Below are 15,647 nucleotides of genomic sequence, written 5' to 3' on the forward strand. Positions count from 1 at the left end.
ATCCAGCAGCCCGTCTTAGAGCTCCTAATAGCCGTAAGGCACTTGCTCTTCTATGACGAGCCTCCTGAGCTTCTGGAGGTCGGCTGGCTTCTTGCTCAGGCTCCTGTGGGTATGATGACATCATGACATTTCTCATGATGAAACTCAGGGTCAGATTTTTGCGTAAATCTGTTTCGAAGATTTCAGGAAGTAACAGTATTCTCTGGGTAGAATGGTTTGTTTCTTTTAGGTTCTCTCTTTAGTTGATAAATTGGCATAGCGGTTTTCTGAACTTAAAGATAACTTGATAATTTAATCTTAAAGTAAAATTACAGATTTTTCCGTTTTCCTAAATCACGTGTCAACGCTGTTATTCAGCTATAAAACTCTAGTATGAATTAATGTTAAGTGACATGATTAGATGGTTAGGTTGTTTTTCTCCTGTCAGGATAGTGAGGCAGACTAATCTTTTAATTCCCTCAGAATTGTTTTAAAAGGCCAAAAGTTTTTAAGAAATGTTTCCTTTGCCTTGAGCGGTTAGCATATGAATTTGACGGGGTTAAGATCCTTTTACCCACGTGAGGATGGAGATGGAAGGGAAGCCGTCTCATCTGAGTTCCATTTGTCACTCTCTAAACAAACATGATTTCCTTTCCAGTTGTCATTCAGAGCCATCGTCTGTCCTCCATAACATTTGAATTTCTAAAGCCTATTTCAAATTATGGAATTCCTGTCATCAAACTACTTTTGATAGGCTTTTCCATGTTAAATTTGAACTAGTCGCTGAAATCACCATTATCAAAACAGGTCTATTAAACTTCACGTTTAGGTTTAGTATATGATTGGAGGAATCTCAATGTTTTAGGAAAAAACTATGGTAATAAGTAATTTAAAATCTTTAATTCACAAAAACCTACTTTCAAAAAGCCGTTTACTCCTTTTTAGTATAGGCATAAGTTTTTACACACTTTTAAGTTCTCTCGACTGTCATTTTTTTGTTCGTTTGTTTCTGTCAGTCTTCCCGTCTCTTTCATTCTCAGGAATTAATCAGAGAAGAGACGCACCTTTCAGACTTAAGCAGTCAGACTCACAGCTTCGCTAAGGCGTCCCCACGTCCCTCCTTTGTGCATGTTTTAAAGAGATCAGCACATTCACGTGTTAATTGTAACATCTTCATAGGTAAACTCTCTAGGATTCAGTCAGTGATTGTCCCAGTGTTCACGTAAAACTAGTCCCTTATGTCACATGCTCCAAGAGCTGCTTCGGATCCACAAACAAAGTGTAATTCGGGAAGAACAAAATAGATGTTGTGCCTTCATGTCTTGCCTCGTGTTAGTGTTTTGATTTTTTTGAACTGTCACGATTGTTTACAAGTTTCTTTCTCTCGTTCTGCTCGATTCCCCTCGTCCGTTTTTCTCCAGGAAGTAGACCAGGTTGACCAGGTAGGCTCTGCTGCTGGGGGCTGACCCTGGCTGTGTTGGCTTTAGCTGAGTTTCTCATGCTGCTTCCATGTCAAACACTACACTGCAGCAACTGGACTGAGCAGCTCATAACACTCATTCAGCAGCTGAAACATGCAGTACTAAAACCCTTTTTCGACTGTGCAACCTTTACCAGCATTTCATAATTTCCGCTTAATGCACTTCAGTGTGGATATGACATGACAAAAGCCCTATTTCTTCTCTTGATTGTTGATCCTTGGTTCCTCTTCTTTGGAGCTCATCTGAGGTTGCCTGGCCTGCACATGTGGTCGGGAGAGGAGGTGACAGATCAGCACGTGATACCGAGTTGCCTGGCGTCCATGCCAGTGGCTGCGAGTATCAGGGTGGCTGTGGGTAGCCGTGGATACATGCGTGTGCTTCACAGATTACCAGATAATGCAGTTTCCAATTTGATGGTGTATGATTTGCTATCTCCACGTCTCCATAGATTCCATAAATTTTAGCTAATTGGACCCGTATGTCTATCCACAAATCCTAAGAAGAAGTTGCAGTGGTTACTCGCTTTCCATTGCTGTGCATACACCCAAATTCCTTTGCCGGTATCTGGTATCTGTGGCAAATACCTCGGTGGACACGGGAAGGCTCTGGGCTATTGGCGGCTTTTCAGGAGCGTTCCTTTTTGTCGTCGTTACGTTTGTTTGCCCTGTAGTTGCTTACGGAGGTGTGTTCTGTCTGCAGAAACAGAAGAATATTGCCGGGGCACTGGCCTTTTGGATGGCAAATGCGTCCGAACTTCTCAACTTCATTAAGCAGGACCGAGATCTGAGCCGAATCACGCTGGACGCCCAGGATGTTTTGGCACACTTAGTTCAGATGGCGTTCAAGTAAGGAGCATGGTTTTAGAGGTGACGCTGTTCTATAAAGACTTAAATCGTATGTTTCCTTGGTAAATTTTCAAAACTGATCTTAAAGGTTTTTATTTCTCCTAATTGAAGACGAATATCAAGAAGTGTAAATAACTACATGTGGAATGTGCCGACTTAGTAGATTGAATTCAATGAGCTGGGTTTCGTAAACCCTGAGAGGAAAACTTATATTTTCGAGTCGGATAGTTGTAGCTGCACGCGCTGTTTCGCGTGGGGTGTCGCGCTGACACCGCTGACGACGTTCACCTGTCTCCAGGTACCTGGTGCACTGTCTGCAGTCCGAACTGAACAATTACATGCCCGCCTTTCTGGACGACCCCGACGAGAACAGTCTGCAAAGACCAAAGATAGGTTAGAATTTCCACTTTCTTCTTCCTCCCTGCCTTCCGTCCTCCCTCCGCCCAGCTCTCCCTCCTTCTCTCCTTCTCTCCCTCCCCTTTCTCTCTCTCCTGTATCCCTTCATTTTACTATTTCGTAGGTGTGAGAGGGAGATGTGTTAAAGATAAACGAGATGCCCTCTTGGATTTGGCATTCTCATTAAAATAACACGTGTTAACTGCCATCTGCCTGGGGGAGCACAGGCCTCATTTTGGAGGGCCACGCTGGTCGTACCTTCCCTAAAGGTGTCTCAGGGCGGCCCTCGGTGTTAGCAGGTCGACAGCCGTGTGTAGTTTAAGGCACGCGCTGTCTCCTGCTTGAGTGGGGTCCGTGGTGTGACAGCGCGTGCGCAGGTGTCGCCTTCACGCCCGCGGTCTGGGTTCACCGCTCATGGAACACTGACGCTGTGCCTGCCCCCGCCTGCCTCCCGCAGACGCCGTCCTGCACACGCTCACGGGCGCCATGTGCCTGCTGCGGCGCTGCCGGGTCAACGCCGCGCTGACCATCCAGCTCTTCTCCCAGCTCTTCCACTTCATCAACATGTGGCTGTTCAACAGGCTGGTGACCGGCCCCGAGTCCGGCCTCTGCTCCCACTACTGGGGCGCCATCATCCGCCAGCAGCTGGGCCACGTGGAAGCCTGGGCGGAGAAGCAGGGGCTGGAGCTGGCCGCTGACTGTCACCTCAGCAGGATCGTGCAGGTGGGTAGTCCCCAGCCTCGCCGCCCGCCGTCGGCGGACTTCCCGCGAGCGTCCGTCAGGACCGGCTGAGCCTCGGCGCCTCCCCCGGAGGTGCTCCCACGTGGAAGCAGTGAGACCGCGGCGTACGACGCGCAGCAAACGCGGGCGTTCGCGGCCTCAGGCCTGGCGGCCGGAAGTCCCAGGGTGGTGTGGCAGCCGGCACCCTCGGGGGCCACGAGGGCGAGTGCGTCCCAGGCGGCCCTCCGCGCCTCTGCGGCTTTGCGGCCATCGTCGGCCTTCCGGGGCTGGTCGAGGGGTCGCCGCCACCTCGCCTTCCTGCTCACAGGGCGTCCTCCCCGTGCACGTGTCTGTCCGAACGTCCACTTTTCATAAGGACAGCAGTTGTGTTAGATCTGCTGACGTCGTTTCAACGCGACTGTTTTGACGGTCCTGTCTCCAGATGAGGTCCCCTCCTGAGGTGACAGGGTCAGGGCTCGGTAGGGGAATTTGGGGGGACACAGTTCCGCCCATCACAGGTGGTAACTAGTAGATCAAATCCCCTTAAAGGGTCTTTTTTATTGAGATTGGTAAGGTATATTTCATAAAACTCCATCTGGAAGACAAATTTTTATTTAAAAATGAGTAATAACTAAATATTAATACAAAGCCAGGAGACCAGAAAGCAAGAACACACACAGGAGTAGATGCAGCGGGTGAAGAGAAAGGCATCCGCGCGCACCGCTCCAGAAAATCGTCAACTCAAGGAAGACAGCGGGACAGACGGGGACAGAGGACTGGGGAATGGCCATGTCCTGATGGCTTAACCAGTTCTGAGGGAATTTCTTAGCTATTCAGAGGCTCGAATCTGCTGTTTTACAATTAGGGAACATGAGTACCTACAGCCTCCAAACCCAGGGCAAGTCGTTTTTGTTGTTATAGTGTGTAGTTTGGTATCTTTTTTTTTTCTCTATTTCTTCATCTATTTTAAGGAAATTTATCATAGAAAAAGGCTACTAGTCTCTTCGATTGAATCAGCTAGTTATAAAAGAGGTCATTGCAACGACACCTCATTCAGACCCCAGCAATGGGAATCCAAATGGGTATCTAAGTATTTTAGGTTCCTAAGAGCATTTTGAAGTGCTTTAGGAACGTAAAGCACTTGAACGCAAATTCAGCGTAATTATATATATTGACCATAAATCCGATTTCATTGAATACGTGTTTTTTAGGAGCCTTGAGAGGCCGTCTCAGTAAGCCTGCGTAGGGTCCACTTTAATGTCGCGGTCGTGTCAGTGGACGTGTGCTTCCATAAAGTCCCCTGCGTGTCCGAATCCCGTTGGCACGTTGGCACGGTCGTGCAGGTGTCTCAGGAAGGGCAGCGCTGCGGAATCCTCCAGTCAGTCCCTGCTCTCTGCTGTTTGACTAGGCCACCACCCTGCTCACCATGGATAAGTACGCCCCCGACGACATCCCGAACATCAATAGCACCTGCTTCAAGCTGAACTCGCTGCAGCTCCAGGCCCTGCTGCGGAGCTACCACTGCGCGCCCGACGAGCCGTTCATCCCGGCGGTAGGTGCACGCGACGCTCGGCGAGGACGGACGGGGAGGTGCGCCCGCGGTTCCCTGCGCCCTTCGCAGTCGCTGACTCACGCGTCTTGCACGGTCGTCTTTGCCGTCGATGAGTGTCCCAGGTTCATTGCAAGGCTTGCAGACTCCGCAGCACTTTAATAGCCAGGGAGTTCACTCAGGGATTAGGGTCGTGGAAGGTCACGGGAAGGACAGGGAGAGGGCGCCGGCAGGTCGCCTGGAGCCTCGGCCTCACGGGCGTGCCGCCATGCTCGAGGCCTGGAGGCCGCTGTGTCGCGTCACGGTGCCGAGTCACACCGTGCGTTGGCCTCCCGGCCCCCGCGGAGGCTCCGACGAGTGCAGTCCGCGTTTCGGCTTCTTCCCAAACGGAGTGAGGGGCGGACACCCAGTGCGCAGCACCCACCACCTCTGGCTGTTTGCGAAGCGAGAAGCGTTGCAAACACCTGCCCTCAGTGAAACGGAACAGTCTGGGTACGGGCGTCCTGAGCGTCCGAGGAGAGGTGAGCTCGTTAGGCGGTGGGATCCATCTGCTGGCCCCGGTTATTGAGCTTATGCCAAGAAAAGAGCTACGAAAGTAACGAGGAGCCGGGGTCCCCTAGCGTCCACTAGCGGTGCGGGGCGCGAGCGAGTCGCACCGTCGTCACGTAAGGGAATGCTGAGCTGCGTGAGAAAGAGCGGATCACAGCTGCGTGACACCTTGGACGGGTGTCGTGACACAATTCACCCAGCAGAAGTCAGGTGCCAGGTGTGAACGGTGCTTCTGTGTCTGGATCGCCAGGGCAGACAGGAGCGTCGGGTGCTGGACGCTGGGGGACAGTGACTGGAAAGGCTGGGGAAGTAGGGGGCGCTGCGTCTCAGCCACCAGGGTGCGTCCCTCAGCTGGGCGCTCTCTCCACGGTGCTGTGAAGTCAGGGTTTGTGAACTTTCCCGCATGCATGTGTGCGGGAAGCGTTCACCAGAAATCACTGATAAACCCCCGATTCAGAAATAACCTCCATGTAAGCTAGAAACATATTTTATCCTGGTTTCTTTAACGTCGTGTGAGCTTTTTCCTATGGCATTAAATATTCTGCAAAAATAGGGTTATTAGAGGTGGCTGATAAAGAATTATGCAAGGAAAGATCGTTACTTTCAGAAAGAAAACCCGTTTTCTCGTGATTGAACAGTTTCTATTTAGAGCTGCACGTTATTTGAAATGAGTCGTGCACTTCAGTTGGCGTTACGAGCGTGCACTCTGCCACTGATGTGTGGCCTGGCAGCCTGCGGCGTGCATCTTGTGCGTGCATCTCCCTCCGTGGACGGCCTGCGTGTGTGTGGGCAGCCACGCTGCCAGCGGCTAGGCGTTTTTCAGAACGCTTACTGGTCACCGGTACCGATCGCCTGCGTCTCTTTTCAACTTCATGCGTGTCTCCCGCCCAGGACCTGATAGAGAACGTGGTGGCCGTGGCCGAGAACACGGCGGACGAGCTGGCCCGCAGCGACGGCCGGGACGTGCAGCTGCAGGAAGACCCCGACCTGCAGCTGCCGTTCCTTTTGCCGGAAGACGGCTATTCTTGCGACGTCGTCAGAAACGTCCCCAGCGGTCTGCAGGAGTTCCTGGACCCCTTGTGCCAGAGAGGTAGGTGCCGCCCTGTGCCGCCTCTGAACCATGGCCGGTTGGCGTGGGCCTTTTCCTAGTTACGTGTCCCAGTGCGCTGGCATTGAGTGTCCCCCGTGTGCTTCTGGAGACGTTGGGGGCCCATTGCCCGGGTGTAAGCCTTTGGTGGAGACGTGGGGTCACGAGGGTTCAGAAACAAGGTTCTTGGGGCCGTGCCGCGTGCCCCTCTGTGAGCACCGGCTCTGCTCGCTCGATGGCAAGATTACGTTTCGGCCTGAGCTGGGATGGCTCTTCCCCTCCCGGTGTTCGTGAGCCTGGGACCTCGGTTGGTCCTCTGGAGCTGAACTGTCACTTTGCGTCGATGCTAGCAAGTAGGGCAGTTCAAAGCAGCACAGGCGTTGGAACCCGGTGTTCCGAGTTCCGATCCCAGCTCGGTCACCCGCAGTTTTTGCCTGCGAAATGGATGTGGTGACATGGCCCGCCTCAGGGCTATTGTGAAGGTGGTGATGGCCTGTGGCACCCTGGGGACGGTGGCCCAGAGCCGGTCTCTAGGTGCTGACGGCAGCCGTGGTCGCCAGTGCCCCACGTTAGTGCCAAGCAACCCAGACTCCGGCTTGTCTTAAACAGGTGCGGCCGTGTCCCGATGTGTCACGTGCCTTTTCACATCACTGACGACAGAACCACAGCTGTACCTGAAGCGTAGGCTTTTAAGTTAGACCAAATTTCAGTCCCAGTCTGCTGCTTCTCTATAATATGAAGCTCAGATGAGTAGAAAATAGACCCAAAATTCAGGAGTTTAAACAAATGAAAGTAATAGGAACTTAAGGTTATACATCTGTAAGAAGATAAATTTAATGAGTGTGATTTTTAACTGCAGTGGCTATTTCACTCACCACATAGATTTTTGAAACATTCATTGAAATGGCTGTTTTTTCTTAGAGAACTAGAGCTAAGTAGCATTCGTTCGCGTTCTTATTTTCACCGAGGGTATTTGCGGCACCTCATTTTCCTCCACAAGCAATCTCATAAGTGTCCTGACGTAAGAGCCAGCGTCAGCCTCGCCGGTGGCCGATGCCAGCTCGGGCCCCTGGGCAGTAGCGCGTCGTCGGGGTCAGGCGACCAGAGGCCCCGACAGGCCGCGGAGCGGCGTCTGGCGCACAGTGTGCCTTCGGTCCTCATTGGCAGCTGATAGTGAGGACCCCGCTTGGAGAAGCTGAATGGGAACTGCGCAGGGCCTCTGTGACGTGACTCTGTCGCAGAATTTCTGAGAAACAAAATAAGATCTGACTACATGAAGAACGATGGATTTTGAATTGAAAGGGTTAGTTTCTTTAAAGGTGTCGTTTACCCCTGATGAAAATATCAAAGACGTTCTTTAAAACATTATAAAATAATGCTAAAATTTATTCGTAATAAGTTTAAGTATTAATTGCAAGGAAATTGAGGCACAGAGCAACGAGTAGGGGCCCGTCGTACCCCGGAATTGCTCTACAAGCCAAATAATGTCTCAACTGAGTCACGTAGCCCTTCGTCCAATAGTGCAGGCAGATGTCCACGTCCGCATCGCTCTCTGGTCCCTCCCGTCTCCCCCTTTGGTGAAGAGTGACTCTGGGCAGTGCCGAGGCGCCCTGGCCCGGTGGGGTGGACGCACCGGCAAGGGAGCAAGCACACTGCAGCTCCGCCATTTCCGCTGGCTGCGAGGGCACGGCCCGTGAGCAGAGGAGGGGACCGATGCCGCTTCCCCGCTTGGTGTCGACCTTCCATTGGACCAGAACAAGTATAGGACTGAACTGTGTGGTGGGTCAGTGCGCAGAGGCAGAAGGGTGTAGACGCCGTCATTGGGCATGCAGCAGTTGGCACTTCACGCTGCTCCTGTGCAGCTGCCATCGTGTCTGGCACGGTGTGCTTTTCCATCTCACTACTTGCTTGTTTTCTCCTCAGGATTTTGCAGGTTGGTTCCTCACGCACGTTCGCCAGGTACTTGGACAGTGTACTTTGAAGGCGCAGATTACGAAAGCCACCTCATGCGCGACAGCACGGAACTGGCAAGTATTGCGAGGGTGACGGGTGGGCTAGAAAAGAAACACATTCCTTGCAGTTTGAAAACTTGATGCAAATTCGTTCCTTGTTTACAGTGAACGTCGTGATAGGAAGTTTTTGAAATCACCTTTAAATATTTTATTAAAAAATCTTAAACTCATGATTTATATATTAAGTTTTTATTTTCCAGGCCATGTCTATACAGTTTTGTCTATAAACAAATACTGCTTTTTAAAGTAAAGAATATTTATATCTGTATTTATACCAGTTTTAATGTTAATATGTGTTTTTTGAATATGTTAATATGGTAGCCTTAACAGATTTTATTAGAAAACATCTTTGTTTGCTAAAAATGTTTTCTTAGTTCTACCTTGTCTTGGATTTGTATCGGATCATTTACTGACATCTTATAAGTTTTGAAGAGTGGTCAGTTCCAATATTTACGAGCTTTACAAGTGTTAAGGGAAAGTCTGCTTTACAGTGAATCGTAAACAAGAAAGGCTGCTTTTTCGTGCCTCAGAAAGGGGTGCCAGTTCCGTTGTCTTGTGTGACACATATTAGTGTATCTTCGAAGTGTCAGTCCAGAAAATATATAAATGAAATGTTTTCTTTTTGGACTTTTTTGTTTAGTTTTATTTACTTTAAATATTTTTCTATAATTGTCATTTTTGTCTCTTAAGCCACTTGGGGTTCAAGCCACATTTGTCAAGGTTACTGTGGAGAGGAGTCAGTGTGTTACGTGTGATTGGATGTGGCAATTCAGTGACGTGGCCACATAACCCCAGGCGGCATGGAAATAGACAGTGTCTCTGGGCCAGAATTTAGAGATTCTGGTCTATACAACAACCATAAGTCTTCTGAATTACTAAGTGGTGGACAGTGCGAACAGTGTCTGAGAACACGCCTACCTGCCAAGGGACCAGTCTGACAGGTGGCCGAGTCAAGTGTGGGATGAAGAGCATAATGCGTGCTTTGTGTATGGAGTTCAAACTAGTTGATTTATTTTGGTTCAGTATCATAGATATATCATGTTCATCTCCAAAAACTGAATTAGTTGATGATTTCTCTGTTTGACCAGATCATCTTAGCTACGGGTACAGGGAATATGCCTCCAGTACCTGATATCAGCCTAGTTACCGACCGTTATTGGTCAAATCCCAAATGATAGCAACTTCTAAATACTAGGTTTTATAGAAAAACAAGTACCTTTTAGATGGAATCGCTGATTTTTTATCTTTCTAGTTTATTCACAGATCCCTCAGGAGATTTCAGGTCTTGAGTTAAAAAAAAAAGAAATTCTAATGTCACCTGATCTTATTTATTTCCCTTAAAATGTTCTCTCACAGACCGGTTCTGAATGAACAGGCCAGGCATGATGATCGCTCCCTGGCAGTGCGCCTTCATACCTGCAGATTTAATTAGCTAAATGCTCCCTGGTGTGTAGACACTGGCAGCTTTCTTCTTTAATTTTGTTTACCGTTTCGTGTGAGGTGTGACATGTATGCAGCATGTACCATCTGTGAATCACTTCGCTCGCTCATTCCTTTATGGATCTGTTCAAGAACCGGCCTGTCCTGTGGGGACGTAGCGTCACTTCGGCTGCGTCGCCCAGCCGAGTGGGCTTCACACCGAAGGCCTTGTGTGCACTGCCGCCTCAGGCCGGTGGCTGCCATCATCTGCTGTTGACGATAAAACACTGTTGGCGGTTTCCCCAGAGACAGAGATGTTAGGTCACCTGTGTCAGAGCTTTTTCTCTGTGCTCCTCTTAGCGTAAAGTGAGTTTTAAGTTTCTTCTTTAGAGGACACCTAGTAGTTTATTCTGGAAGGTTATAAAGTAAAATTTTAATTTTGCCTTTATGATCGGGTCTTTGAAAGCTGGTAGTAATGGAAGTTTAGTTTTATTTATACATTAAATTCTTCACATAACACTTAAATAGTATCTGTGACTGAGTTCATCTTTAATTCTCTTGAGTCAAGACGTTTACTTTCCTAGTGGATACATGAAGAGCGCCTGTAGTCACTGACTTTTTCTACTATTTCCTCTCCCACTCCCCCGTTTCCTCTCCCCATTTACAACCGCGAATGTGGTTGACTAGATGGCTTGTGAGTTGCCTCGCCATATGGAAGCTTCCTATTTCAGCCATAAAGCAAACCTTTGTTTTCATCCTTTAGGCCCAGCCTCTGAGGAAGGAACCCGAAATAATCACTGTGACCCTAAAAAAGCAAAATGGGATGGGCCTCAGCATCGTCGCAGCAAAGGTAGGCCAGCCCGGGGCAGGTGGGGGTGGCCGGGCCTCATTCCTTTGCCCTTGGATCAGTGTCTGGAGCCGGCTGCGTGGGAGGGTGTCTCTGCCTGCAGGCACAGGGCGTGTTCGGTTCTGTTTGGGGGTGGGGTGTGAATGGAACCCCTGTGCTCAAGCTCAGGGAGCCGGGGGCCATCCCCGTGGAGAATGGAGTGAGAGCCTCTGAGAAGGGGGCGCGGAGCCTGTGACCTAGTGGGCGGGTCCCAACCCCCTGGCCGGCGAGAGAGCAGCATCCTGTAGTTGAATGCGGTGTCGGTCCTCTCATCACATGGGCATCAGACACCCTTGTCAGGAGTCAGACAGGAAGAATCTGAGGACCTCGTCGCCCAGGCAGGCTTCTGGGTCTGGTCTCCAGGCACTCCCTGCTGGTGGCTGGCGGGGAGCTTAGGGGACCGCTCGGACCCTGTGTGGCGCCGACGGCCCAGGGCATTGTGAAGGAAGCGCAGTTTCAGCTCAAGAGCCTTGAACGTGAGAATTTGGAGACGAAAGAAGTAAGGTTACGTTGCGGTGGGGGTGGCAGGGGACGAGGCTACAGCCCCAGGTGTGTTGCGGGCCCTGTGGGATGACTCGCGACCTGGGCCAGCAGCGAGCTGGGTGAGGGCGGTGCCGCCTAATCGACTTTAAAGCCTCTTGATGGGCAGGTTGAGGAGTTTCGCTTCATCTTTTGGGCTCCTCAGAAAAATGAAGGGTTTGGAACAGCAGAGGGGTGTGGGAAGCTGACTGTAGGAGGCTGTGTCTGGGAGAGGCGGGGAGGGGAGAACGGGTTAGCAGACCTGGGACTAGAGGGGGGTCAGGGCTCAGCGGAAGAACCTCGAGGGTGTGGGCGGCAGAGCTGTCGTCTGGGGCGCGGTGGTCTGGTTCCGAAGCAGGGGGTCCGTGGAGTCCCCCAGAATTGGCCGGTGGTGTGTCAGGCGCCTCCTCGCCCAGCTTGCAGCCCCGATTCCCGCTTCCTCCCTGGAGGGCCACGCGCACGCAGACGTTTCCAGACTTGTGATTTAAGGGACCCGGGGCCCAAAACTTCGGGGACGTGAACAGGATCAGCCATGGACTGTTCTTTTTGCTCAACAATGGCTTCAAATGCCCCTTTTCAGGATAAAAAATTACAGTACCACACTCAGATATACAGGAAAGATTTAATCTCCATGTTTCCTGATACATATACCTATAGGATTTTATTCAAATACTCCTCTGACGTGAGGTCTGAAACACTCGTCTGCAGTGTCGTGGGGCTGCCATCCAGCAGCACCTCCATCTTTTCCAGATTAGAAAATAACGCCTCTCAGTACGAAGTTACCTGCACTCTGTAGATTCGAGTCTGATTTAGGTGCCTTTGACCGTTTTTCTCTGGCTCCGCGTCCTGGACTATGAAGGAGAGGCAGGCGTTAGCTACCCAGGATTCCCCACTAGGCCCTGTCCTCTCGCTGGCTTCTGCCTTGTCTGGCCACCAGGTGTCAGTGGGCAGTTAGGACAGGGAGCCAGACAGTCAGGCTGCCTCTGTTCACATGACCTCCCTCCCCTTTCCCGTGTCACTCACATGCAGCGGCCTGTCCCAGGTCTCCCCCAGAGCGGACCGCAGAAGGCAGAGCCCTCACGGCAAGGAGCACGTGCTGAGTCTCAGGCCACTTCATCCCCCAGGGCCCCTGGGCGCCGTGTGTGTGGCCCCCGTCCTGGGGGTGGTACGCGCGCCCCCCCTCTGCGAATGGGGCGGGGGGGGGCATCCTCTTCATCCTGTGCGCGTGCAGACCGAGGGCAGCAGGGTGAGCGGGCGCTCGGAGAGATTGCGGACTCGGGCCCGCCTGCGGCCGCTAACCCGTCAGCTCACGATCGCGGCCGAGACCGAGCCTTCGCTCCCAAGGGCTTTTCTTCTCTCGCCAAGAACGTCCGTGCCTAGGCAGAGGGTGGGTAGCACACGCCCTCGGTCCCTTGGGGGACCAGACAAAAAATGCGACTGAGCGAGTGACATCAGAGGTCCTCGCTCTTCAGGGACGTTTGCTGGCTGTCTACCTGCCCCTTTTAGTGTGGGGGTCACTAAGGCCTCCCTGGGGGGTGCCCTGTGAGCTGAAGCTGAAGGGTGAGCGGGGTAGCAGGTGGTGGGTGAGAGTTTCGGCGGAGGGGACGCATGGAGAGGCCGCAGCGTGGCTGCAGCACAGTGAGTGGGTGACACCCTTGCTGCGCCCTGGGGTGGGGGGCGGGCGTTTTCTGCTCTTGGGCCGCGTGGCCGTGTGGTCGCCGTGGGCATGCCGCCGCGCGGCCGTCGGCGGAGGGGAGGGACGCAGCCCCCCGAGGTCTGGATGGAGGCGTGAAGGGAGCAGCCGTGGGAGGGAATCAGATGATCGGTTTTGAAAGTTCGTTTTTCCACGTCACGGAGCGGGGGTTGTACGGTCACAGCGACCAGTGCGTAGGTAGCGAGCACGAGTGTCCTAGGCAGAGGTGACGGAGACTGAGCTGGGCCGTGGCGGAGGCGGACGGAAGTCATCATGGGGTGACGTGACCCCGACAGAGGCAGACGCTCTCGTCACAGCGCTGCAGTCCCTGGTCCCGGACGTGCCCACGCTCAGCTGTTGAGTGACAGCTTTCGGGGTGGGTGACGAATTGGGTATGTGATGACAAGGAGAAACGTCGCATGCATGCGACTCTGTCTCCTGCACCGGGCACACGGCAGCGTTGCTTACTGAGTGTAGGCTGCCGGGCGGCGGAGTCCGGAGGTCAGCGGTGAACGTGTTACGTTTGGGACTCGGACGCCTGAGAAGCTGGGTCAGTGACCGTGCAGTCTGGGAGGTGACGTGGTGGGGATGTGTGCGGGGCTCCAGAGACGAGCCTGGGCCCCGCACACACACGGGTGCCCTGCAGCACGTGACTCAGGAAGCGCTGGCAGCCGGAGGTCGCCTTGGGCGCGAGGCTGCCTTCCTCCGCTGCGGCTCAACGCAGACCCCGCGGTGTCACGTGCCTGCCCCTTGGTGCCGGAGCCCAGAGTGAGCTGTCACCTGCCCGGGCCTGCAGCGCGGCCATGGTAGCGAGGTGGCCTCAGGTACCCCACGAGCGGAGCCTGCCCGCGGTCGATGGCCGCGCTGTGCAGTCACCTGACGCTTTTGCTCCCGTCAGTCTAGTCCCGGCCCCAGTCCCGTCCCGCAGGCCAGCGGGTCACAGGCCTCGGTCGCTGAGCCCTGCCCCCGGCAGCCTCAAGTGTCCGCGCGTTTTGTCTCTTCTCACAAGCCGCGGTGGTCTTTGTATTCGACCCAGTCCTTTATTTTTTCCTGGCTATGTGTGGCTTCGCCGCTGCGAGCCCGGACGCTGTTTGATGTCAAGTTCGCTGACGCCGCCTGCACGCTGCGGTTCCGTTTTATGAAAGCCAGATGACTTGGAACAGTGCGGGCGTGCGGCTCACTGTTAAAAACACTGCCCTGGGAAGTTAGCGGGCCCCCTCTTACTCATCTGTGGGACAGCGCAACGCTTCCTGTTTAATTTGGAGTTTTAAAATACAAACAGTTCCCTCCTTTTTATTTTTCTGGCTCTTTTTAAAGTTTAATAAAGTACAAAGTGAACAAAAATCAGAGCTGCCCGGTTACGTAAGAGTGAGTGTTGCACCGCTTCTCGGCCGCGTTGCTGAATGCCACGCAGTGTCACTGCGTCCAGCTCGGAGCTGTGGCGAGCCGAGCCTTGCGAGCCCAGCTGTGCTGGTGGCGGCCGGAGCCGAGGGAAGTGGAGTGGCGTTGGCTGCGTGGGCAGTCGCCGTGGTCCTCGGGGCCCAATGTGGTTCTCAGTCGTGGGACGCGCGGAGCCCGCGGTGAGTTTCCCCCGGGGGTGCTGGGCTGCGGGTGCTCCTGCTGGAGTCCCCTCCCCCGGGGACTCCGTTAAGCCTGCTGCTAATCCGCTCGCTCACGAAGCAGCCCCTTCTGTCGCCCGTAATTACACACCCAGATGTTCGTTGCTTTTGTTTTAATGCTGCCGGTTCCTTAAGGGTCATAAAAATATAGGCTTCTGTGTGCATCTTATGTAAAGCAGAGAAAAAGCAAATTTAATCCTGCTGGTCGTACATGGTGAAAATTGCTTGAAATGATTGTAACTACGGCTGTATAATTTACAGAGGACGTATACAGGGATGTCCGTGATGTAACTCTGTTTAGGCTTCATTAAGTGCTTTTACCGTAGGCTTTTTCTAAACCCGTTTTTTCTAAAAGTGAACATAAGATGACAATTTTAAAAGCACTTAGACTGCTTTACTATTTTTATTTAAAAATGAACAGTTAATCCAGTAACGTCTCAAAGATAGTTTCGTTTGTGCTTTTAGACTGTGATTTTAAGTTGACTAGCTTAAGACCCAAGGTCGCATTCCTCTGCCTTGAAAGGGGAGGCGTCGGTTACCAGTGCGGGTCCTTCAGCCCTTTGCTGCGGCCACGTGGGGAGGACCTGGTCAGAGAGGCCGCCGGGACTCCGGGGGCCTCGCTGAAGCCCCGCCCCGGGGCCCGTGCCCTGCAGCCGCTGCGCAGGCACCAGAAGTAACTTCCATTAGGTCATGAACTGACCTGGTGCCCCGTGTGACTGTTGCTTATGAATTTGAAAACAACGTTTTTTATTTTAGTTCCAAAAGCAAAGTAGTAAATTAGATAAAAGTATAATTTTTAACCCATTTTATAACGATGGCCTGAGTGCTAATTTCTAGGGTCGACTGAACCGTTCAATTACGACATTAAAATAACAGGAACGCTAGTTGATACT

At 52.3% G+C, this 15,647-nt stretch overlaps 1 protein-coding gene across 18 annotated transcripts in view; it reads left to right on the forward strand.

Annotated features, from left to right (window-relative positions):
- The window catches only part of AFDN (afadin, adherens junction formation factor), an 81,762-nt gene that overhangs the window by 35,116 nt on the left and 30,999 nt on the right, over positions 1 to 15,647 (forward strand). For 10 of the 18 annotated variants that reach the window (XM_039881635.1, XM_039881645.1, XM_039881718.1 and 7 more), the window contains exons 14-21: positions 1,401 to 1,421; positions 2,160 to 2,305; positions 2,604 to 2,698; positions 3,159 to 3,424; positions 4,830 to 4,973; positions 6,411 to 6,609; positions 8,530 to 8,633; positions 10,801 to 10,887. In XM_039881635.1, the coding sequence (XP_039737569.1) occupies positions 1,401 to 1,421; positions 2,160 to 2,305; positions 2,604 to 2,698; positions 3,159 to 3,424; positions 4,830 to 4,973; positions 6,411 to 6,609; positions 8,530 to 8,633; positions 10,801 to 10,887 (1,062 nt within the window). The remainder of the gene's footprint in view (positions 1 to 1,400; positions 1,422 to 2,159; positions 2,306 to 2,603; positions 2,699 to 3,158; positions 3,425 to 4,829; positions 4,974 to 6,410; positions 6,610 to 8,529; positions 8,634 to 10,800; positions 10,888 to 15,647) is intronic. The other 8 variants (XM_039881663.1, XM_039881683.1, XM_039881698.1 and 5 more) reach the window with 1 other exon arrangement.

Source organism: Pteropus medius, unplaced genomic scaffold (genome assembly GCF_902729225.1).
Source record: "Pteropus medius unplaced genomic scaffold, Ma_sr-lr_union100, whole genome shotgun sequence".
NCBI lineage: Eukaryota > Metazoa > Chordata > Mammalia > Chiroptera > Pteropodidae > Pteropus > Pteropus medius.